Source organism: Anomaloglossus baeobatrachus, chromosome 12, assembly GCF_048569485.1.
Source record: "Anomaloglossus baeobatrachus isolate aAnoBae1 chromosome 12, aAnoBae1.hap1, whole genome shotgun sequence".
Taxonomy (NCBI): Eukaryota; Metazoa; Chordata; class Amphibia; order Anura; family Aromobatidae; genus Anomaloglossus; species Anomaloglossus baeobatrachus.
In genome coordinates, this window is record NC_134364.1 from 42179557 (window position 1) to 42205091 (window position 25535).

The 25535-nt window shown below is 47.1% G+C and overlaps 1 protein-coding gene across 2 annotated transcripts in view; it reads right to left on the reverse strand.

Annotated features, from left to right (window-relative positions):
* UBR1 (ubiquitin protein ligase E3 component n-recognin 1) overlaps positions 1-25535 on the reverse strand; it is a 311682-nt gene that overhangs the window by 175391 nt on the left and 110756 nt on the right. For both annotated transcript variants that reach the window (XR_012727818.1, XM_075331219.1), the window contains exons 11-18: positions 24083-24181; positions 21933-22090; positions 18917-19016; positions 16647-16775; positions 16089-16269; positions 15018-15079; positions 13823-13933; positions 3446-3511 (exon numbers count right to left, since the gene is read on the reverse strand). Coding sequence is in view for 1 of the 2 variants with exons in the window: in XM_075331219.1 (XP_075187334.1) it covers positions 3446-3511; positions 13823-13933; positions 15018-15079; positions 16089-16269; positions 16647-16775; positions 18917-19016; positions 21933-22090; positions 24083-24181 (906 nt within the window). In the remaining variant the exon portion in view is untranslated. The remainder of the gene's footprint in view (positions 1-3445; positions 3512-13822; positions 13934-15017; positions 15080-16088; positions 16270-16646; positions 16776-18916; positions 19017-21932; positions 22091-24082; positions 24182-25535) is intronic.

Genomic DNA, 25535 nt, shown 5'->3' on the forward strand with positions numbered 1-25535 from the left:
GACCAGCGTCCCGCCCCTCTCCTGACTGGCAGGTCCGGGGGCGGGAACGAACGGAAATAGGCCGCAAAAGCCGGGGACTCGAGTTATCAGCGCGGCCGCCGTAAAAGCGCGGCCCGCGCTGAAGTCCCCGGCGCACCACAAGTGCCAGCCGCGCCGCAGTCCCAGCGGCCGGCGCGACCTTTTCCCAAAAGTGTGCCTGCTTCAGCGAAGCTGAATGAGGCTATGGCACAAGCGCCGCAGCGCTAATGTCCCCGGCGCACTACAACACCCAGCATGCTGCGGTGTGAGCGCCAAATGCACGGGGACACAGAGTACCTTGAGGAAGCAGGGCCATGTCCCTGATGTACTCCGCTCCATCCAGCATCTTCTCCAGGGGCTGTAGATGGAGCACGGTCTCAGTGCCTGGAGACCAGTAAATCCCACTTCACCCAGAGCCCTGTAAAAAGGGATGGGGAAGGAATCAGCATGTGGGCTCCAGCCGCCGTACCCGCAATGGGTACCTCAACCTTACAAACACCTCCGACATACAGTGGGGTGAGAAGGGAGCATGCTGGGAGCCCTGTATGGGCCCTCTTTTCTTCCATCCGACATAGTCAGCAGCTGCTGCTGACTAAAAACAATGGAGCTATGCGTGCGTGTCTGACCTCCTTCGCACAAAGCTAAAACTGAGGAATCCGTACTCCTACGGGAGGGTGTATAGCCAGAAGGGGAGGGGCCTTACACTTTTAAGTGTAGTTCTTTGTGCGGCCTCCAGAGGCAGTAGCTATACACCCACTGTCTGGGTCTCCCAATTAGGAGCGAAAAAGAAATTAATGTACCGTGGGATCCTTATAGAGGTGCCATCAGCCACTGATACAACTATCCGGGCTGAAAGTCTAGACAACGGAGTGGCCACCCTTGGCGAATGAGTACACTCCTTGATCACCTCCGATGGGAGGGGGAGACAGGCAGCAGAACCCCGCTGTGGGATCTGCAGGACAGGCTGTGGGCTTGGACGCAGCGGGCTGAAAACTGGAGTGGTTAAGGAACACACTCTTCGTCTTGTTAAAGGTATACTGATGCATTTCTGCCAGCGGGGAATACTGCCCTGATACAGGCGGATGGAGGCCCAATAGAATAATGGACACAATCCAATCATCCGTATCCGCGTCACCTACGGACGGATCAAAGTACCTAAAGTAGCGTCCGAGCCCCTGGTAGAGACATCCTCCTCGTCCAGTGAGTCAGCTCGTATCGGAGCTGTGGGACGGGGAGGACAGGGGACCCTGCGTCTCCCTGTCAGGAGGACGGGGTCTGTGAGCTTTGCTGAGCAAACAGAAAACGCCCTGAGAAGGGGGCTGCATGCTCAGCAGATGCCGGGACAGCCGACCCCTGGAAAAAAGATTCCCCCAGGGGTCAGCCACCGAACCCGGAGCAGCTGGGGGGACCATGAATGAGCCCCCAAGCTGAGGGGCCACAGTGGTTAGGAGCTCGGTACAGCCGTACGAGACTACCAGCAGTGGATAATAAAAACAGCCTGCAGCCTCGCTCTGTGAGACCTGCTGCAGAGGTGGGGGGCTCTGTCTAGAATACCCAAGACAGGGGTTCAGCCTGGGGAAGACTCCAGGCTGAGGCACCACTACATAAGAACCATTACAGTATGATCTATGCCGGTTCAGGCAATATTACAGCCTTGGAGCTTTGCTCCTAGTGAGACATGCTGCTGAGGAAGAGGTTCTGTAATAAAGAATTAACCCCTTCAGAATGCCCTGATAGTGTATAAGAGTGCACAACCAGAGGTTGTGACTTATCAGGCCACTATTGTGAGTGCCCCCCCGGGTTCCAAGCCTGGACCCCCAGCCAGATATCCACTCCCTCTGCACTGCAGAGCAGCCAGCGCCGATCAGCGTACTAAGAACGCTGAGAAAATGGCGCCAGAGTGAGGGTGGGGGCGGGGGTTAACCCAGGAGCGGGAACGGAGGGATAAGGAGATGTACAGGGGAGGGAATCATCTCCTCAACAAGGAGTGTCCCCCCCTGTGCAGGGCGGCCGGCGGGCGGCGCTGCAGTGTCCCCCTGCATGACTGACATGCAGGGGAACAAAACGAAACTAGGCCGCGGCTGAAGCCGGGGCCTAGAGTTATGCACGCGGCCGACAATCAGGCATCATCGGCGCGGTTCTCAGTAAAAACTGTGGAACCGGCCGGAAACACATTAAAAAGCAGCGTTATCAAAGAAAATCACTGTCCCACCAATAAAAGTGCCCCACATTGCAGAAGGACCCTTAAATAACGTCTCTATACTTAGCTTTGAGACGCAGGGTCCAGTCCCTGGTGGGGTGGGGGTCCAGTGCTCCGTCCAGCAGGGTCCTGCCAAAGGGCTGCGGATGGAGGCCGGTCTCCTGCAAAGCAGTGAGAACCGTGTTGGCTCTAACTTCAAGCCAGAGCCCCTAAGGGATGGTGAAGGAGCGCGGCATGAAGGGATTTCTGCCCTGAAGTCAACCTTAACAGCACCCCGCCAGGGGGGTGTGAAGGGACATGCCGGGGGTCCAGTGGACCCGCTTTTCTTCCAAATCTTTAGAAAAAATGAAAAATCAAAAAAGGATGCATGTGTGTGTGTGATCCTCCTGACACAAAGCATGAAACTGGCTAGGTCTGGCTAGCAGGGGGTGTATATGCTAGGAGGGAGGAGCTACACGTTTTGAGTGTAGTAACTTTGTGTGTCCTCCGGAGGCAGTAGCTATACACCCATGGTCTGGGTCTCCCATAGGAACGATAAAGAAAAAAAATATATTGTTTGCAAAAGTTGTTTATACAGCCACTCTAATATCTCTTGAAGCCAAGGAGGATGCCTCCGGTCAGCCAAGAGACTGTGCTGGGTTTGCTGGGGACTCTGCTGCGCATCTGATCAGCCTGGGAGGTAGTGTTGAGTTTGGTAGACCGTGTCGCTGATCTGGTGACACATCTGGTCAGCCTGGCTAGTGTGGGGTTCGCTGGTGAGCTTCTGCTACTTGTCTGTGATACACCTGGTTAGCCTGGCTACAGTGTTGGGTTGGCTAGCGAGTCCCTACTGCATGTCTGAGATGCATTTGGTCCAATGGAGAAAGTGTTGGGTTTGCCGGGGAGTCTCTACTGCTTGTCTGAGACATCTGGTCCTCCTGGAGATGGACCAGAGTCTGCTGAGAAATGCTTTCTGCAACAGGAGTGATTCTTTCCGAATGCCTAATTTATCTATGTGACACATTTAGGGCACAGTGCTCCATTCATTTGCCTAAAAACTAATTTTTGCTTTTGGATCCTATTTTTTTGTGAATATATCAAGAGCAGTAGGTCCTAGAGAGCTGAAACCAGGTCTAAAACCTGTCAAAGTACCGGATTTATTTTTTATGCCGCAATTGTTTCGCTGTGCACAAAGATACACCTATATAGCAAATCTAGGGAAAATAACTTTCGATTATTAGTAAATACCTGTAACATCACAATGTCTTTATCAAACATCTCCTCTCGGCATTTGACATCTTTATAGTAGAACACCTATATGGAAATAAAAATTAAAAAAAAAGTATATAGTAAGAAGGACTTTAAGCACTAATGCAATATGAATCTTATAAATGGGAGTTTTAATATAGTGACGATCAATGGGACATGGGAAGGTTTAGGCATTTGTCACTTCCCAACATACACAAAAGATGCTACAGAAAGTGGCGCGGACCTTTACAGTACTTTGGTTCAGCTAGATACAGATTTCTATAGGGTAAAGTCAGCCTCATTTTGCATTTTCTAAGGCTATAAATAAGATGTAAGGAATGAATTGGAAGGAGAAGTAACTACTGGAGCTATGTTATGGCTCTCAGATGTCTGGATAAGTAAACAGATTAAATGCCTGTTATTTCTGTTGTTGCAAAGGCTATATACTTATTGATGTGATCAAAGGTCAAGAACGCTCTCAAACACTGTATATGTGGCACCCCAGGGTTCAGTTGCCACAAATATACCTGTACCTGGGCAGGGAAGGATCTCCACATCAGGTAATCCCACATACAACATATCCACTCCAAGCCTGGAGGGGGAGCTCTACAAGTCGAGTTCAGGTGAGGTCCCCTTTAAAGCCAGCTTTGGAGGCGGAGTCAGAGAGACAGTTGACAGTTGGAGAAAAGGAGACTGTGCGAGCAGAGAGTGAGGGGAGACATCAAAATGGAGAGGGCAGTGCTAGCCCGCACAAGTAACTGTGTGACCGCCTGAGGGATCAAGAGTGAGGCAAAAGAGGAGAGACCGGGGAGGTGGAGCCAGACCGGTTCAACCCCAAGGAACAGCGCTGATTATCGGACACCGGCGTCTGAGATTGTGAGGGATCTAATCTGCCCAGCAATAAAGGCCGGAGGCCAGGGAGACTGCAGATCTCCTGGCCGCAGCAGCACCTGAAGGCAAAGCCGCTACACAGAGCTTAGGGATCGCAGTGAGTACAGCAGTGCCCCTTAGAGAAGCTCCCCGCCGCCTGCCATACAGGTGAAGACAGTGAGAGGGGCATGGTATAGCTACAGGTAGCCTAGGACCAAGGAGAGACACAGCGCAGCAGGGAGGCCACACAACTAACCTAGTGCAGAGATCCTGAACTGTTCCCAGATTACCCAAAAACTATAACATCAGAAACTGAAGCCCTTTTTAACACCTGCAAGTAAAACCTGGTCAGAGTTAATGAATTGGTGTGACGCACTTGATTTCTTCATCTGAAGAGCCATAGGCTGCTGCACTAAAGTGACAGTTGAAAAGGCTGTGAAGAAAAACCGCCATATCTGTGTACTACTAAAACTGCCCTGGGGACCCTGCTTCACCTACGGGAAGCGTAAACAACTGGCTGCCTAACCATCACCCCAGAGGTCTGACCTGCAGCCCCAGTAACCATACTGGAACCGTAGGTGGCGTCACGAAATACATTTATTTATTTTTCTTTATTATTTTTTTTTTATTTATTTATTTTATTTAATTTATTTTTTATTTTTATTATTATTTATTGACTTTCAGCGACCACCAGGGCCACGGAACCAAGCACAGGCCCCCGTGACATAACCCCATTAACCAACACCCGGAACAGAGTACCCCACGGCCCTGGGGCGGGTCATATAGTAGGCAGGAACCTCAACTGAGCAAGTGTCTCAGGCCACAAAAGCCATCTCTTTACCCGCATATAAAAACACACAATCGAGCAAGAATTGATACGGGCTTCCAGAATCGCTGAGCACAGATGGAAGAGGACTAATTCCGCCAAGCGAGTTGTCACATACAAACAGGCCCTCACCACTTTCAAGTCTGCACTCATAGCAGCAAAACTAACCTTTCTTTTTCGCTCCTAATTGGGAGACCCAGACAGTGGGTGTATAGCTACTGCCTCTGGAGGCCGCACAAAGAACTACACTTAAAAGTGTAAGGCCCCTCCCCTTCTGGCTATACACCCTCCCGTAGGAGTACGGATTCCTCAGTTTTAGCTTTGTGCGAAGGAGGTCAGACACGCACGCATAGCTCCATTGTTTTTAGTCAGCAGCAGCTGCTGACTATGTCGGATGGAAGAAAAGAGGGCCCATACAGGGCTCCCAGCATGCTCCCTTCTCACCCCACTGTATGTCGGAGGTGTTTGTAAGGTTGAGGTACCCATTGCGGGTACGGCGGCTGGAGCCCACATGCTGATTCCTTCCCCATCCCTTTTTACAGGGCTCTGGGTGAAGTGGGATTTACTGGTCTCCAGGCACTGAGACCGTGCTCCATCTACAGCCCCTGGAGAAGATGCTGGATGGAGCGGAGTACATCAGGGACATGGCCCTGCTTCCTCAAGGTACTCTGTGTCCCCGTGCATTTCGCGCTCACACCGCAGCATGCTGGGTGTTGTAGTGCGCCGGGGACATCAGCGCTGCGGCGCTTGTGCCATGGCCTCATTCAGCTTCGCTGAAGCAGGCACACTTTTGGGAAACGGTCGCGCCGGCCGCTGGGACTGCGGCGCGGCTGGCACTTGTGGTGCGCCGGGGACTTCAGCGCGGGCCGCGCTTTTACGGCGGCCGCGCTGATAACTCGAGTCCCCGGCTTTTGCGGCCTGGTTCCGTTCGTTCCCGCCCCCAGACCTGCCAGTCAGGAGAGGGGCGGGACGCTGGTCAGTGCATCAGCGCTGAGGGCTGGAGTCGTTTTTACATACTCCAGCCCTCACAATAGGCACAGAGGGGACACTGTTTCCCGCACTTTTGTTTGGGAACTCCCACGGACCGCCCCTCTCCACAGACGCCGGCAGCCATTCCTGCTGACACGCTGAGCTGCAGAGGGGAGCCGGGGAGACCCAGACAAGGAATTCTGCGCCTCTTACCCGCTATTCAGCGGGCGGTAAGCAGCCCTCAGGGCTCACCCCCTCTTGTGCCAGTAGTAATCTTAGTATTTTGTTCCTGCTAAAATACTTTGTACTGCATAGCGCTGGTCGCCCTTTGGCTATAGACTCTCTCACATTGCAGAGAGCCAACAGCATGTCGTCCACAAAACGCAAGGGTGCCAAGGCACAGACATTATATGCTTCCTGTACCGCATGTGGGACTTTTCTACCGGCAGGCTCCACTGACCCCCATTGTGTGCAGTGCTCGGCCCCTGCGGCACTTGCACAGTCGGGACCTCTGCTGGACGTGACCCAGGGTGTACCACCTGTGAACGCTGTCCAGGTGACAGGAACTGAGTTTACAGCTTTTGCTGACAGAATGTCTCTCACTATGTCACAAATTCTTGACACATTGCGAGCTAGGCCTGTACTTCAGGCCACGGACACTGTGCAATCATTGCCCCCTGGTCCCCCTCAGCTGAATTACCTCCAAGCTCCGGGACGGGCACATACACCTCAGGGTGAAGACTCTGACTCGGACGATGGCCCCAGGCAACCTAAGCGGGCTCGCTATGAGGGGCCTTCACATTCATCTCAATGGTCAGGATCCCAGCGAGATGAATCTATGGGGGATGAGGCGGACGTAACTGATCAGGATTCTGATCCTGGGACCGCTCTCAATCTAGATACACCAGATGGTGACGCCATAGTTAATGATCTTATAGCGTCCATCAATAAGATGTTAAATATATCCCCACCAGCTCCTCTTGTAGAGGAGTCAGCTTCGCAGCACGAGAGAATCCATTTCAGATATCCTAAGCGTACATTAAGCACTTTTCTGGACCACGCTGACTTTAGAGACGCAATCCAGAAACCCCACGCTTATCCGGAAAGGCGTTTTTCTAAACGGCTTAAAGATACACGCTATCCTTTTCCCCCTGAGGTGGTCAAGGGTTGGACCCAGTGTCCAAAAGTGGATCCTCCAATTTCCAGGCTTGCAGCTAGATCCTTGGTTGCAGTTGAAGATGGAGCGGCACTTAAAGATGCCACTGACAGGCAGATGGAGCTCTGGCTGAAATCCATCTATGAAGCGATTGGAGCGTCGTTAGCGCCATCTTTTGCTGCCGTATGGGCACTCCAAGCTATCTCAGCCGGGCTTGTGCAAGTCGACTCAGTCACACGTGCATTTGCCCCGCAGGTAGCACCATTGACCTCGCAAATGGCGGCATTCGCGTCGTACGCGATTAATGCTGTTCTTGACGCTACAAGCCGCACGGCAGTGGCGTCAGCCAACTCCGTTGTTTTGCGTAGGGCCCTGTGGTTGAGACATTGGAAGGCAGATTCTCATTCCAAGAAGTGCTTAACCAATTTGCCTTTTTCTCGTGACCGATTGTTTGGAGAGCGTTTGGATGAAATCATCAAACACTCCAAGGGTAAGGACTCATCCTTACCGCAACACAGACAAAACAAACCCCAACAGAGGAAGGGTCAGTCTGGTTATCGGTCCTTTCGAGGACCGGGCAGGTCCCAATTCGCCTCGTCAAAAAAGACTCAAAAAGACCAGAGACGCTCAGATTCTTGGAGGTCTCAGTCACGCCCAAAAAGGACAGCCGGAGGAACCGTTGCCAAGACGGCGTCCTCCTGACTTGCAGTCTCCGATTCCCACACCCTCGGTCGGTGGGAGGCTTTCCCACTTTGGCGACATTTGGCTGTCACGCGTCAAAGACCGTTGGGTGAGGGATATTCTGTCTCACGGGTACAGGATAGAGTTCAGTTCTCGTCCGCCAACTCGTTTCTTCAGAACTTCTCCACCACCAGACCGAGCCGATGCTCTGTTGCAGGCGGTGGCCGCTCTAAAGGCGGAAGGAGTGGTGACCTCCGTCCCTCTTCAGGAACAAGGTCACGGTTTTTACTCCAATCTGTTTGTGGTCCCAAAAAAGGACGGATCGTATCGACCCGTCCTGGATCTAAAGTTGCTCAACAGACACGTAAAAGTCAGGAGGTTCCGGATGGAATCCCTACGCTCCGTCATAGCCTCAATGTCTCAAGGAGATTTTCTAGCATCAATAGATATCAAAGATGCGTATCTCCACGTGCCGATTGCGCCAGAGCATCAGCGTTTCCTACGCTTCGTCATACACGACGAACACCTGCAGTTCGTAGCGTTACCTTTCGGTCTGGCAACAGCCCCCCGGGTCTTCACCAAGGTCATGGCAGCAGTAGTAGCTGTTCTGCACTCGCAAGGTCACTCGGTCATCCCGTATCTAGACGACCTGCTTATAAAGGCACCCTCTCAAGAGGCATGCCAACACAGTCTGAAGGTGGCACTAGACACTCTCCAGAGTTTCGGGTGGATTATCAACTTTCCAAAGTCTCATCTAACCCCGACCCAATCTCTGACTTATCTTGGCATGGAGTTTCATACTCTCTCAGCGATAGTGAAGCTTCCACTGGACAAGCAGTGTTCGCTACGGACAGGAGTGCAATCTCTCCTTCAGAGCCAGTCGCACTCACTGAGGCGCCTCATGCATTTCCTAGGAAAGATGGTAGCAGCAATGGAGGCGGTCCCGTTCGCGCAGTTTCATCTGCGCCCTCTACAATGGGACATTCTACGCCAATGGGATGGGAAATCGACGTCCCTCGACAGGACTGTCTCCCTCTCTCAGACTGCCAAGGACTCTCTGCGTTGGTGGCTTCTCCCCACCTCATTGTCACAGGGAAAGTCGTTCCTACCCCCATCCTGGGCAGTGGTCACGACGGATGCGAGCCTATCAGGGTGGGGAGCGGTGTTTCTCCACCACAGGGCTCAGGGGACGTGGACTCAGGAAGAGTCCACCCTGCAGATCAATGTTCTGGAAATCAGAGCAGTCTATCTTGCTCTGCGAGCCTTCCAACAATGGCTGGAAGGCAAGCAGATTCGGATTCAGTCGGACAATTCCACGGCGGTGGCGTACATCAACCACCAAGGGGGAACACGCAGTCGCCAAGCCTTTCAGGAAGTCCGGCGGATTTTGACGTGGGTGGAAAGCAAAGCGTCCACCATATCCGCAGTTCACATCCCAGGCGTGGAAAACTGGGAAGCAGACTTTCTCAGTCGCCAGGGCATGGACGCAGGAGAATGGTCCCTTCACCCGGACGTGTTTCAGCAGATCTGTTGCCGCTGGGGGACGCCGGACGTCGATCTGATGGCGTCACGGCACAACAACAAGGTCCCAGTTTTCATGGCACGGTCTCACGATCACCGAGCGCTGGCGGCAGACGCCTTGGTTCAGGATTGGTCGCAATTCCGACTCCCCTATGTGTTCCCACCTCTAGCATTGTTACCCAGAGTTCTCCGGAAAATCAGGTCCGACTGCCATCGAGCCATTCTCGTCGCTCCAGACTGGCCAAGAAGGTCGTGGTACCCGGATCTGTGGCATCTCACGGTAGGCCAACCGTGGGCACTACCAGACCGTCCAGATTTGCTGTCTCAAGGGCCGTTTTTCCATCTGAATTCTGCGGCCCTGAACCTGACTGTGTGGCCATTGAGTCCTGGATCCTAGCGGCCTCAGGTTTATCTCATGAAGTTGTTGCCACAATGAGACAGGCTAGAAAACCATCCTCAGCTAAGATCTATCACAGGACGTGGAAGATATTCTTAGCTTGGTGCTTGGCTCAGGGGTTTTCTCCCTGGCCATTTGCATTGCCAATTTTTCTTTCTTTCCTGCAGTCTGGGTTGGAAAAAGGTTTGTCGCTTAGCTCTCTTAAGGGTCAAGTCTCCGCGCTATCCGTATTCTTTCAGAAGCGCTTGGCACGGCTTTCTAAAGTACGCACGTTTCTCCAAGGAGTTTGTCATATCGTGCCTCCTTACAGACGGCCATTGGAACCCTGGGATCTAAACAAGGTTCTCATTGCTCTCCAGAAGCCGCCTTTCGAGCCTTTGAAAGAGGTTTCCCTTTCTCGGCTTTCACAAAAAGTAGTTTTTCTTGTGGCGGTCACGTCTCTTCGAAGAGTGTCCGAGCTAGCGGCGTTATCTTGCAAATCTCCCTTCCTGGTGTTTCACCAAGACAAGGTAGTACTGCGTCCAATTCCAGAGTTTTCTCCCAAGGTGGTTTCTTCCTTTCATCTCAATCAGGATATCACTTTGCCATCTTTGTGTCCGCATCCAGTTCATTAATTTGAAAAAGGTTTACATCTGTTGGACCTGGTGAGAGCACTCAGGATTTACATTTCTCGCACGGCGTCTCTACGCCGTTCTGATGCGCTCTTTGTCCTAGTCGCTGGTCAGCATAAGGGATCGCAAGCTTCCAAATCCACCCTAGCGCGGTGGATCAAGGAACCAATTCTTCACACATACCGTTCTGCTGGGCTTCCGATTCCATCTGGACTGAAGGCCCATTCTACCAGAGCCGTGGGTGCGTCCTGGGCATTGCGGCATCAGGCTACGGCTCAGCAGGTGTGCCAGGCGGCTACCTGGTCGAGTCTGCACACGTTTACCAAACACTATCAAGTGCATACCTACGCTTCGGCAGATGCCAGCCTAGGTAGACAGGTCCTTCAGGCGGCGGTGGCCCACCTGTAGGAAAGGGCTGTCTGACAGCCCGTTCATGTGGTATCTTTTTACCCACCCAGGGACTGCTTTTGGACGTCCCACTGTCTGGGTCTCCCAATTAGGAGCGAAAAAGAAGAAGGGAATTTTGTTTACTTACCGTAAATTCCTTTTCTTCTAGCTCCAATTGGGAGACCCAGCACCCGCCCTATTTGTTCTTAGGGTTTCGTTTTTCGGGTGCACATGTTGTTCATGTTGTTTCTTAAGTTCTCCGATCTTGTTATCGGATTGAATTTGTTTTTGAAACTGTTATTGGCTTTCCTCCTTCTTGCTTTGGTACTAAAACTGAGGAATCCGTACTCCTACGGGAGGGTGTATAGCCAGAAGGGGAGGGGCCTTACACTTTTAAGTGTAGTTCTTTGTGCGGCCTCCAGAGGCAGTAGCTATACACCCACTGTCTGGGTCTCCCAATTGGAGCTAGAAGAAAAGGAATTTACGGTAAGTAAACAAAATTCCCTTCATTTCTCATCTCTCACAATCCTAAACAGTTATTCAACACTTTCAACACTCTCCTCCGTCCACCAACACCACCTCCCTCTCCTCATCTCAGCTGAAGACTTTGCCTCTTTCTTCAAGCAGAAGATTTGCTTTGGCCAACAACCACCACAGCCCCTCCTCACAACTACTCAGCCTTCTTACTCCAAATCCAGCTTCACCATGACAGAATATAATCTTTCCACTCTACTCTCCAGATCACATCTCAACCTGCCTGCTTGATCCACTCCCATCCCACCTCATCCTCAATCTCACCAGTCTTCATCCCAACCCTAACCCATCTCTTCAACCCATCACTAACTGGTGTATTCCCTTCATGCTTTAAACATGCCTCCATCACACCCATCCTCAAAAAGCCCTCCCTTGACCCTTCCTTAGCATGTCCATCTTAAACTGTCCTCACACCTCTCCTCCTGCTCCCTCTGACTGTTTACAATCTGGCTTCCGACCACATCATTCCACTGAAACTGCCCTAACTAAAATCATTAATGGCCTTCTAACTGCCAAAGCCAAGTGACAATACTCTGTCGTCCTCCTCCTGGATCTGTCATCTGCCAATGACACAGTGGATCATTCCCTTCTACAAGTCCTATCAGCTCTGGGCATCTGACTGGGTCAATCCTGGATCTCCTCACTTAACCGAACTTTCAGTATCTCCCACTCTCACACCACTTACTCATCTCACCCAATATCTGTTGTGTCCCCCAAAGTTCAGTTCTAGGACCCCTGCTGTTCATCTTCACCTTCGGCCTGGGACAGCTCAGAGTCTCATGGCTTTCAGCATCACTTCTACGCTGATACGCAGAACTACCTCTCTGGACTTTATATCACCTCCCTACTAACCAGAATCCCACAATGTCTGCCATTTCATTCTTTTTCTCAGCTTTATTTTTAACACTGAACATGGACAAAACAGAATTTATCTTTCCTCCTCCTCTCTCAAACCCCCACCTGATCTATCCATCAATGTCAATGGCTGCTCATTTTCCCCCAGTCCCACGTGCTCGCTGTCTGGGAGTAACGCTAGACTCTGATCTCTCTTTCAAGCCACACATCCAAGCCCTTTTCAACTCAAAAATATTTCCCGTATCCGTACATTCCTTTCCCAAGAAGCTGCAAAACCCCTAGTACATGCCCTTATCTCCCACCTAGATTATTGCAACCCCCTGCGCTGTGGCCTCCCTTTTAAAAGTCTCTGACCCCTACAATCCATACTAAACTATGCTGCCTGACTAAAAAAACATGCCCCCCCACCCGCTATTCCGACCCCTCCTGTCTGCCAACCCCTTCACTGTCTTCCCATTGCCGAATGACCTACAAATACATCCACAACCTGTCTCCTCCGTACATCTGTGACCTAGTCTTCCGGTATTTACCTGCACGTAACCTCCGACCCTCACAAGATCTCTCTACTCTCCCCGCCCCCCCATCTCCTCTTCCCACCATCGCATCCAAGATTTCTCCCGTGCCTCCCCCATACTCTGGAATGCTCTGCCACAACATAGACTCTCGCCTACCTTGACAAGCTTCAAAAGGAACCTGAAGACCCACCTCTACCAACAAGCCTACAACCTGCCGTAACCCTCAGTCTGATATAGCGACGCACAACCAGCTCTACCCTAACCTATTGTATCCTCCCCATCCCTTGTAGACACTGTCCTTGCGGGCAGTGACATTTCTCCTCCTGTACCTTGTATTGTTTATGATTATTGTACTTATCCTTATTACGTATACCCCTTTCACATGTAAACCACCATGGAATAAATGGCGCTATAATAAATATCTTAAGGCCCACAGCCAGGAACTGATTAGGATGAGGCTGTAGGAGGACCCAGACTGTTCTCATTATGGTCTTTCACCACCATTGGCAGAACACATAGTGAAGAGGGTAGCTGCAGGAAGGTGTTCTCCTCTGCTTCCTACCTGGCGCCTTTAAGACTCACGACATCACCACAGCTGCTTTGATTAGCAGGTACCGGCCAGAAAAGGTACCATCGGGAATTGTCTGATGAGAGACTAAGATGTGGGTGTGGTGGAAGTGGGAAAGCCGACGTAATTGTAACGAATTGGTGGGGTTGGGGGAAATAGGACACAGGGTAGTAATGGATTGGGGCCAAGTTAAATTGTATATTTATCGGTCATGGGAAAATTGTTAGTAATATTTAATTGTGGGCATATCGCTGGCTTAACGTTGGGTTGCACGATGGCTAATTGTATATCAATGATAAATATCTGTATTCTGAGAGACGCAGTGTGGGTGGCTGTCGCAATATAGGCCCATCTAAAATTTAACAAGGTCGCACACGCCCTGACAGGAATTTTTCTAGGAAGCTCTGTACCCCATTTTAAGTTATGGCTACCACTTTAGAGTAATTAGTAATTAGATTATGAATGACGCATTCGATCTCTTGTATACCTGGCTGACGATTGAAAGGCCGTTTCTCTTCCACATCTCAGCAAATACTTGACCGGTAAACACCAAACATTGCAAAGAACTTTCAATGAGCATTTCCACATGGAAGTCATCCTGAGAAATATAGACACAGTCACCATTGCATAAAACCAACAACATCAATTACAGGATAAACAGCATTATGCTTGTGTGCATGCTTTTTTTGGGTGCAGTTTGTGGTCCTAACCGGCATGTATGACCTTCCCCGGAAAAGTCTATTAGAATTCACAAGGAATGTGCGCACGTTTCTTTTTTGCCTGCAGTTTTGATTGCAGAAAAAAAAAAAGCAGCATGTCACTTTTCTGAGTTTTGCCATTGACAATATTTAAAAACGCAGGGGTATAAATGCACCAAAAACGCATGTGCTTTCGATGAGTTTTTTTGGCCAGAGGTGAGTTTTTCGCCTTAGTTTTAAGGGGGCCACACTTGTGTTCTAAAAAAAATAAAAAAAAAAAAAAGGGAATAAGTTGTCATGAGAACAGGAACAGGCATGTTGAAATCCAAGATGCCTCATCCTTTTGCCCCACAAAATTTGCCCTCAGAGTAGAGTTAGCACACCTTCATATACAAAACAGTCATACAGTCGCCAAAACACAAAGTTTCAAGACTTAGCCTTTAAAAGGGCTCAGACACATTTTAAGGAGGTTGCCCGGTGAAAATAAGTTAGAGGATAGGTGACAACTAGAAATGAATGATCACTACTATGCTCTGTACGTCTAATGAGCAGTAGGATGCTTGGATAGCCGGGACTCCTGGCTTTAATGGAAGTCAAATTGGGTACTGGCAATTTCCTAGATTTCCTGGAAAAATGGTTGAGTCCCAATTGACATCGACGTCATACTTTGTACATGATTCACGTCCATCCGAGCACCAGCTGCTTGTTATGAGCGGGCACTACCATGACTCACTAGTTACGAACACCCAAGCACGTTAGTCCCCGCTCATCACTAGTTACAGCGGCACCACTAGTTACGAGTACAGAGCACTGGAGCATGGTAGTGCCCACTCATCACTAACTACACGTACAGAGCACCTGAGCATGGCAGTGCCCGCTCACCACTAGTTACAAGTACTGAGCACCCGAGCATGGTAGTGCCCACTCATCAAGTAGTGGAAAACCCCTTTAAAATTTTCAGCAGCTGAGACCAGCAATACTCACAGGAGGAATGAGTTCTGGCAGACTGGTGAGGAGACCAGTTTTACTCATTTGTGAATGCAGACCTGCAATAACAATCATGAGAACTGTTAATAGCCATATATGTATTCTTTATTGTTTAATCGAACTTTTTTCCAATTAAAATACTAATTGCTGATATTTAGGGGGATAGGTCTTCCCATGGGAGCCAACCCTATTTTTGTCAAGCACTGCAACATTGACTCACCTGATGATCATTGGGAATCCTCCCCCTTAGGCTACCTTCACACTTGCGTTTAACGGCATCCGTTGCATTGCGTTGTGTGACGGATGCAACGGATGCGTTGCATATAGTGGCACAACGGATCATCCAAAAAACGCAATCCGTTAATTTTTTTTTTCTTGACTTTACACAGTTGTGCATGCCCAGATGGGTAAAAAGTGTTGCGTTAACAGAATCCGTCAAATGATTGATTCTAACGGAATCCGCCACCATAGGCGTCCATTATAAAAACAACGGACCCAGACGGAATCCTGCAGGTTGCGTTTGACACTCCGCCAAGCGCAGAAAAACGCTACATGCAGCGTTCCATCCGCCAGGCAGATGCAACTCAGCGTCATTTGACCGATGCAACGCAAGGCCATCCGTTGCTATCCGTAGCTAATAGAAGTCTATGAGGAATAAAACGGTTTCCTGCAACGGTTACTGTAATTCCTCAAGGCGGCGGAAAGCAAACGATGCCGTTCAACACAAGTGTGAAACTAGCCTTAAACACCAATGTATTAGTCCCAGATAGCCCATCTGTGCATTAGTCCCAAATGGAACAATTTAATGTCCTGATCTGCAGCACCAGGCACAGCCGCATGCACAGACTACCAGCAATTGCTCAGGGTCCTGGAGGTTGGCTAAGCCATTAATATTTTAGTCCTCAAATATCACCTGTTAAAAATGAGTTCCAAACCTCTGAATTTTGGGGTTAACAATATAAAATAGGTTGACGTTTCAAATATTTTCATTATAGTATTTTAATTTTTATGCTGCAAGACTCCTCTATAAAAAGCACCATCTTCACCGATAAGAAACCAGATTCCCACCTGCCAACAACCGAGACAGGGGCAGATGAATGCTCACTGGATCCCGCGACACCTTAAAGGGGTAACTGTAATAGGAATGACCACACATCTGTACTAGAGTTTTCTCTTCAGCAGTTACAGGTTTAATGCACTCAAGGACACGGTGGTGACAATGCTTGTAGGTTGCCCGCAGTACATCTTCCTATAATGGAGGAGCAAAATAAAGAAAAGAAAAAAAAAATAATAGCTTAAGAGGCATCTTCTGGCTTTGGAAAAGCATCTATACAAAAACTGGTTTACACATCCTCCCCAGGTCCAGTGATGAGTGATCCACAGCTCCTGGTGTTCACTCAGCAGATCGTGCCCTCAACTGGGGCGGAGCCATTGGACAATGAACAGTTATACATTTCTGATTTCCACATATTCAAACAAGTCAAAGGCCTAGATCTATATATAGGGAAAAGAGCTATGAATCAACACGTATTTAATACATGGGAAGTTTTGGGGGTGGGGGGGGGGGGTGGGGTGGTTTAGCAAAAAAAAAAAAAAAAAAAAAAAAAAGCCAGGAAATGTTCTTACATTGCTGGCACACCACTCCTGGATTAATCTCAGGACATGCTTCAGCTGCATGTGCATGGCCACCGCAGCCTCCCAGTCCGCCTCCCTCTCTACATGCTGTCCTATCATTCTCGTTATTGGCTCCATGCTCTGGAAAACAAATGTCTATTTGTCAGTCATGCACATATGGTGTTAAAAACAAACAAACCTCAAGTTGACAGTTTAACAGGAAAATGATGTACAATGGGGAGTGTTTATTATTAGTGATGGGCAAACCCCAACTGCAAAAGGTAAAGTTCCATGCACTGACCCCCGAACATAGACTTTCCTGGAAGTCAGTGTTACTGTTTGGCCACACTGATATTGAGGGGGGGGGGGGACAGAAGTGTAGCAAAGTGGGGATTAAAGCAGGACAATTGTACTTAGAGTTTCCATGCAACTGTCATACTGCTTCTGGGTCCGCTCATTAAACCTTATGAATATGCACTGCTTCTCCCGCCCACCCTCTGAGCGTCTGATCGGTTGCTCTCACCCTAGCTGTCTGGATCCTGGAGTGGAGTGTAAAAATAATCAATTAGAAATAATCACATGTGGGTCTCACATTTTGATACCTGGCATAGATAGAGCAGAACACACACACACACACACACACACACACACACACACCAGGGGCGCAGGTCTGAGGAGAGTGCCTGCGGCATCCAATCTGTAGTGCAGTGCCACTCACACTGCAGCTCACCACTTCTCACCTCAGACCTCCAATCCCAGCTGCCAGCACAGTATATGGGGGTGCGGGAAGAAACAGCCAGCGGGGCAGAGGGAAACAGTGTGCCACAGGGCATAGGAAAAGTGCAGTGTGGGATACAGTGGCGCATTATGCAGCTGGCCTTCGTGACACTTTAGACATATTAGAATCACTGTGGCCACCAACAAAGGCTCCGCACTGTGATCCTAGACTTCATTCTCTTATCCTGTTGGAAACACCAAGATTGGGAGGGGGCTGTGACATCACACACAGGAGAGCAGATTCTGCCCACTTTTACTACAGTTGTAATGTGAGCTAGTTTTACAGTAGGATTTCAGCAGTTCCTCCCCTAGTGTTTAAGAGTGGAAAATATCAAACTTAAATTTTTTTTTTTTTTTTACACACTCAACACCTTCTCTTAAACTGCTTTGGACATGTGGCAGCACTTCCCAAGCCCACGCTCAGATAATCCATTCCTCCGCCAATGCCCCCTTTTGCTTGACAGATTTGTTGTGAGACTTTAGTCAAGGAGGAGGCGACCCTGGGCAAAGAACAAAAGGTAGAGCAAGGCTCAGGAAGTGCTTCCTCATAACCAAAGCACTTAATCTTCGTTCACATTCAAACAGATTTCTCAGCAATGAAGGAACGGACTGGTTCGTTAAAAGTATAGATGGACTTGCCTTTTGCAAGAGACACGCACATTTAATCATTTTTTTGGAGGGGTGAAATCCTGCTGCAAGGTCTTTTTTGCATCCCAAAATACAAATTTTAGATTATTGTGGGCAAGTTAAAAAAACACTAACTTTATAGTGAGATTTTCCCTTTTTATATCTTAAGTCAGGTGCAGTCTGCACATTTGGACCAAGTTGCATGGAACCCAAATTTTGCAAAATACCGGTAATTAATCCTGCTAAATATGTAGATAGTCTGAAAAATGTGCCAACTTTACCACACTTATGGGGGATGAGGTTTGATACTTCTTTCTAATGTTTAAGCCAACAAAGGTTGTGTACTTTTTCACCAACTGTATCATATGCCACAACACGTTCCAGCTAAGCATCACTCTTCCAATGAAGCCAGACACTGCTGTAGTGCTTTCATTTTTAGTCTCCTGACCCAATTTTATACTCACCTGCCATTGTCTTCAACCATTTCTAGCGTTGCTCCAGCGATTTGTGACCTGTCGGCTGCTCCAGTGTTTTAAGGAGACCACTCAATACAAAGTCTATGGGAGCATCATTCTGGTTTTCATAGACTTTTATAAAGCTCGTGATATAATGTCTGACTTCTGGTCAATCAGAAAATACAAACACAAGATTGCACCGCTGAACTGGAGGAGTGCAAAAATAAAAATAAATTAAAAAAAAATTGCTGGAGGGCAGGGGCTTGCATTTAAAGCACCACTACAGTGCTGGATACGACACAGACACACATACACACTGTTTTAAACCTAAGAATCAAGATTACACGCAAAATTTCATCATTGTTAAACAGGGGAAAGGGTCACATGGCTTTGCTTTGATTGGCAAAAAGCTGTGGATATTACCTGCATACATGACAAAACACACAAGAAAGAATGGAATCCCTCGAGAAACTTTTCCTTTAGTTTATCTGTCCATGAAGTAGGTTTACTAGTGAGAGTATACCTAAAAAAAAAGGAAAAATTGAAAATAAAAAAAAAAAAAGGTAAAAACAATTGATAGAAAACAAACAACTTCAATAGATGCTACATTAATAAACCATTATGGCATGGGGGGGGGGGGGGAATAAAAAAACAAAAAACAAAAACAACAGCCTTTATATTTCACCATTCTATTAACCCCTTCAGCCCCCGGGCACTTTCAGTTTTTGCGTTTTTGTTTTTGCTCCCCTTCTTCCGAGAGGCGTAACTTTATTTTTCCATCAATCTTGCCATATGAGGGCTTGTTTTTTGCGGGACGGGTTGTACTTTTAAATGAAACCATAAGTTTTACCATATAGTGTACTGGAAAACGGCAAAAAAATTCCAAGTGCGGAAAAATTGCAAAAAAAGTGGGATCGTACAATAGTTTTTGGGATATTTTATTCACCGTGTTCACTATATGGTAAAAGTGAGGTATCTATGTGATGCCTCAGGTCTGTGCGAGTTTGTAGACACCAAACATGTATAGGTTTACTTGTATCTAAGGGGTTAAAAAAATTCACAAGCTTGTCCAAAAAACATGGCGCATGTTTTGCGCCATTTTCCAAAACCCGTAGCGTTCTCATTTTTCAGGATCTGAGGCTCAGTGATGGCTTATTTTTTGCGTCTCGACCTGACGTGCTTAACGGTACCATTTTTGCGCAGATGCTACGTTTTGATCGCCTGTTATTGCATTTTGCGCAAAATTTGCGGCAACCAAAAAACGTAATTTTAGCGTTTGGAATTTTTTTGCCGCTACACCGTTTACTGATCAGATTCATTGATTTTCTATTTTGATAGATCGGGCATTTCTGAACGTGGCGATACCAATTATGTGTGTATTTTTTATTTTTTTAACCCTTTAATTTTCAATGGGGTGAAAGGGGGGTGATTTGAACTTTTAGGTTTTTTTATTTTTTTTTAAATTTTTTAAAACTTTTTTTTTTCACTTTATTTTACTAGTCCCCCTAGGGGGCTATAGCGATCAGCAATCCGATCGCTCTGCCATATCTGCAGATCTCAGCTACAGAGCTGAGAACTGCAGATTTGCTGCTTCACTTTCAATGCCGGCTGTATTCCGGCATTGAGAGGAAGTGAGTCATGTTAGCTACAGGAGTCATCACATGACCCTGTGCTACCATGGCAACCGCCGAAAGTCACGTGATCATGTCACATGACTTCCGGTGGGGACGGGGTAAGTGACTCATGGCGGCGCCCATATACATATCGCTGCCAAGATTTTGGCAGCGATATGTAAGGGGTTAATGGCCGTGGGTGGAAGAGATTCCACCCGCGGCTAGCAGGCACACATGTCAGCTGTTGATAACAGCCGATATATGCGCGGATCGCCGGCGGCAGGGCTTACCGGCACACGATCCATGACGTACCCAGTACGTCATGGGTCGTTAAGAGGTTAAATGTAACCATTTACATTTCAGGGTAAAGTGACCCTCGATCTCTAGAACAAAGGGGCCTTGTGGTAGGAACAAAAATAGATTGCAATGGTTTGCAGAAACAAAAACTATATGGGTAGCTTTGTAAATGACATTTTCTACAGAACAGAGTGTTACATCCTGTATTATATACACTGGAGCTGAACTCCTAGTTCTGCTGTACTAACACTGCAAAACGTTTATTACTTCAACCCTAGACTACTGAACAGTACCTGAAATAAAGACTAACCTCTTAATATCAACAGAGTATAGAAATTTCAGCACAGCCAGTAGAATTATGGATGCTACTTTAGCACAAAATGTCCAAAACAAAAGTGCATCTAAGATTGTAACTGTAAACAGTAGTGGTGATGGCAGTAGCCATCTTAGTATCCCTCCACCCCGACGCACGTTTCACCCAACTTCTTCAGGGGGCACTTAAGTCTTATTCTTCCCCGTATGCAATTCATTGCTTGATACAATAGACCCAATTACGTGCCATATGATCGTACTGACCATCTTTATATTAATTGGGTCTCTACAAAAATTGCACCATTTTTCTGATCTTGACAAACAAAAAGGAACTCCGTGTCATCAGTGCAACTCATTGCATCAAACTGACCATGTATTTCTGTGAAGGTGGTCTGAGCTGTAGTATGTTTGGTTAAACGTAATAAGAATATCTGTATGTAAATAATCAAAATGTAGATGTAGTTTTATAATAATCTGTCTGTGTGCAGCAATTGCACAGATCTATAATACTCCCTGTTCAAAGTTGTATAGTCATGAAGGAGTTAACCAAAGATAATGAAGCCAAAATGTGAAGCTGCAAAGTCTTATCAGTAGCTTTCACACAAAGAATGTACAATAAACAATGTGCTGGGAGAAAATAGGGAGTGAAATACTTCTTACTCCCTTGTTCTAGCTTCAAGGTTAGAGATGCAAACTGTATAATTGGGCGTTTTTCAATACATGAGTTCAGTTGATGACGCTGGCTCAAGGAGAACATGTCTCATGTATTCATTGTCTGATACATTGATATATCAGCACTGGTGTACAGCTAATACGGCACAGTCTCTGGATATCCCAAACGAAGACTCCATAAGCAGTCTTCATCCAAATTCCTCCCTTGACAGTTCTAACAGACTATCCCTCATTGTGGAGACACTGCTATGAATTTTAACTATAAAAAAAAAGTTAAGATATTATTTTAGAAACCTAGTCGCACACTTTTGATTAGGGTTTTACCTTACTCCATCAGTGTGTTGGAATTATGGATGCTGCAGGGGGTGACAAATTGCCATAATTCAGGCTGTAACTTAGACCAGAATAAGAGATGCACTGTATTTACAAAGCCATACAAATGTCGGAGGAAGTTGGAAAAATACTTCAAGGGAGGACAGGAATTATTTAATGTTTGGTTTTCAACCTCAAAAGATAATAGGCAACCGACTGCTTTGAAAACCTACTTGAAGTCGAAGAGGATGGCGTACACTCTGCAGAATCTATCTTGCTTGTAACCCTGAAAATTAAACTTCAGATCTGCATTTAGATACTCAGGAAGGACTTCCAACAGGGTCTCCGAGAGGACTTGGATAACATTCTGTTCTTCAATGAGCAGGCGAGCCTGGAAGAAGACACCTCGATGTATAGTTCATTCTATTCATCTTTTTCTCCCAACTACAATGCGTAGTTACTAGCTTTAAAGTGAACCTGTTATGTCCAATATGCACCCAGAGCCACGAGCAGTTCTGGGTACATATTGCTAATCCCTGCCCAACAGTCCCTGTATCTAGTAGCATAAAGAAAGCTTTAGAACAAGTATTTCTAAAGATCTTTTATCGTATGCTAATGAGCACAGGGACTAGTGGTAAGCGCAGTACTTCTCCTGGCTAGTCGGCCCCCTTAGCATGCCCCTGTGGGTGGGTGTGCTAACATGCTAATGAATGTGCAGTGTCAGAGGATGGTCACGCTCACCTCTCTGCTGCCATTGTATCTGAGTCCTGGATTCCAGCTCAGGGCGCAAGATCCCAGACTTTTAGTCCTATGCACTATGAAGTAGGGTGTAGACGTCCTGGCTTCAAACTCGTGTAGTGCGCATGACCTAAAGTCCGGGGTCATGCATATGGAGCCAAAAATCGATAACGCGGACATGATGGCAGCAGAGAGGTGAGTGCAACTATCCTCTGACATTAGCATGCCCAGAGGGGCATACTAATATGCTAAGTGGCCAACTAGCCAGAGGAAGCAACGCCCTTGTGACTAGTCGCTGGCCACATTAGCATATGATAAAGGATCTTTAGAAATAATTTTTCTAAAGATCTATCTATGCTACTCAGGGATTAACAATATGCAACCAAAACTGCTCATGGGTCTGGGTGGATATTGCACTTGACAGGTTCACAAAGATTGGTCTGGGTCCGAAAAAACACTTACTATGAGGGAGATTAGAGCAGACCCCCTTCAATTACCCAGAAAAGGGGCATTTTGATTTTCCATGCAGGGTAAGCAGAGTCAAGATTTACATGGAAAGTACAGTTCGGAATCACTGATTGAAGACTCCCAGTCCATTAGTCAAAAGTGGTCTGATGCAGATACACAGGAGCGAGAGTACTGCCTTTGACCTGACATCCATGGCTGTTCTTTCGATTATTTAGCCTGGCACGATATCACATGCGATGTCAACGATGATGTTGTGTCAGGCCGGCTAAACTAAAGAACCGCGGATGCCAGCAGCTAAGAGGCGGTTCTCCGGCACCCGTGCAGCGGCCACTTGTCACCTACTTAGCCGACAGAATGGGACTTGCCCAAAAATTTGCACCAATGGAAAACGCCATGTGGTGAAATAGGGAAACTGAATGTAGGTTGAAAGGTTCCAACAAAATAAACAGCCGCTCACTAGGAGTCCAAAAAGCAGATCTCCAAGAAATTTATTAAAGAATGCTTTGAGAGAACAGTGATTGTCCCAAGTAGATAATGGTGTTGATACTTCTAAAATATAAAAACAGACTTTCCCAAACTTCAAGTTACTTAACAGATCTTGCATTCAAGGAATAAGTCTTGAAAGGACGAAAATCCAGATTAAATTTATTGAAAGTCTATCTAAAAAGGTAAAAATATAGACATTACTGTCTAAAGAGATTGAACAAGATTGACGTGTTTCGACTAAAAACACTTAATCATGATAACATTACAAATAAGGCAAGCAGAATTAATCACTTAAAATTACACTACTCCTTGTGGTGTAAGGCGAAGCTCATAGTTCGGCTTGCCTTATTTGTAAAGTTAGGATTAAAAATGTTTTAGTAAGAAATGCATCGTTCTTTTTTAATCTATTCATATTGATGTGTATATTAATTTTTGTATAGACTTTAAATAAATATTTATTCTATTCCCACACCGTGAAGCTAGATTTTTATCCTTTTAAGACCTGTCTCCACACCTAGCATTGGTTCCCCTGCTTCGGAGCGCTGTGTGAGAGTGAGCTGGACGGTATAAGCAAACAATTCAGACTGTAATATCCATAAAAAGATATTTCCCACGTTAGAAATGTGCAGGATTGAACTTTATCTACCTAGGTATAGAGAGTGGGGGGTGGGAAGTGTCTGTACCTACATACCACAGTGGGAACAGTGAACACCTGCACCGAAAATGCCGTGATCGAGATGTGTTTGTCTCGCTCATCATCCATGTATTCCTTCTGAACTTTCTTATAACACTAAAAAAAAAAAAAAATAAAATAAATAAATAGAAAAATTAAAGGTTTCCTATTCCAAGGGAATACCGAAACTGAGTCATACATCAACAACTACTTTTTTTAAAGAAATGAAATAAAAATGTAAGGATGGATAAATAAAATAGTCATTTTCAATTAAAAATAAAACAAAACAAAACACCCCAGAACCCCCAATTTCTCCTCCCCCTCCCCACAGTTCTCCTTCTCAGACTTGTACAGGAGGAGAGCGCACCCTACTAGACATAAGGCCGTTTAGTAGGATTCATGATTATTGTACTTATTTATTATGTATACTCCTTTTTCACATGTAACGCACGATGGAATAAATGGCACTATAATATTTTGGGCATCAGGTGCTCTGCAGTCTATCATGCCGATCGGGCATGCCCGGTCTCCTTCCACCCAACGAGCCTTTCCGCACGCTTTCTGGAACTGCACCCTTCTTTCCTGCGGACATCACTTCTCACAGCCTATAAGTTCAGTGCAGCCGTTTACATGCTGTTCTCATGGAGTAGACATTTTCTACAATGTCCACACGCAGTGTTCTTTGTGACCTCCAGCCTCTACACATCACTCCAAGTACCGGATTAATGTCTGCATTCTCTGAATCCTCCTTGGTCAGGCTGGGTAAGCTCTATCGGCTGATTGACATTATTCTTTGCAGCTGCCCTTAGACTTTCCTCTTCAGTGCTTACGTCAAACGCCAAGGGAGAGGTTTCTCACCTTTCCATTATTCTAAGTGTACTTTGTCTGTTCCTTATGCAACTGAATATTTCTTAGGTTAGCCATTCATCCTTTGATCAGATTGCAGCTGCCAGTTCACGCACAGCCTTCCAGCATCCCCCAATGGAAGGAGAGAAGGGAAAAAAAAAAAAAACAGACCATGGGTGTTTAGCTTCTGCCTCCGGAGGACACACAAAGTACTACACTTAAAAGTGTAGCTCCTCCCTCTGAGCTTATACACCCCCTGGAGAGCCAGTCCTATCCAGTTTAGTGCAAAAGCTGAAGGAGAATAGCCACCCACAAGTAGAACAGAGCAAGAGCCGGAACAACTGGAGACTGTCTTGACAACAGCCGGTGATAACACACGGAACAAGAAAATTGCCAACAGGCAACAGGGAGGGAGCTGGGTCTCCCAATACGGAACTATAAGAAAAAAGAATTTACGGTAAGTAAACAAAATTCTCTATCGTTCCTATGGGAGACCCAGACATTGGGACGTCTCAAAGCAGTCCCTGGGTGGGAACAAACAGAAAAACTGAGAAGTAGGCAGAGCCTAACTTCACAAGTGGGCGACAGCCGCCTGAAGGATGAGTCTGCCCAAGCTCGCATCTGC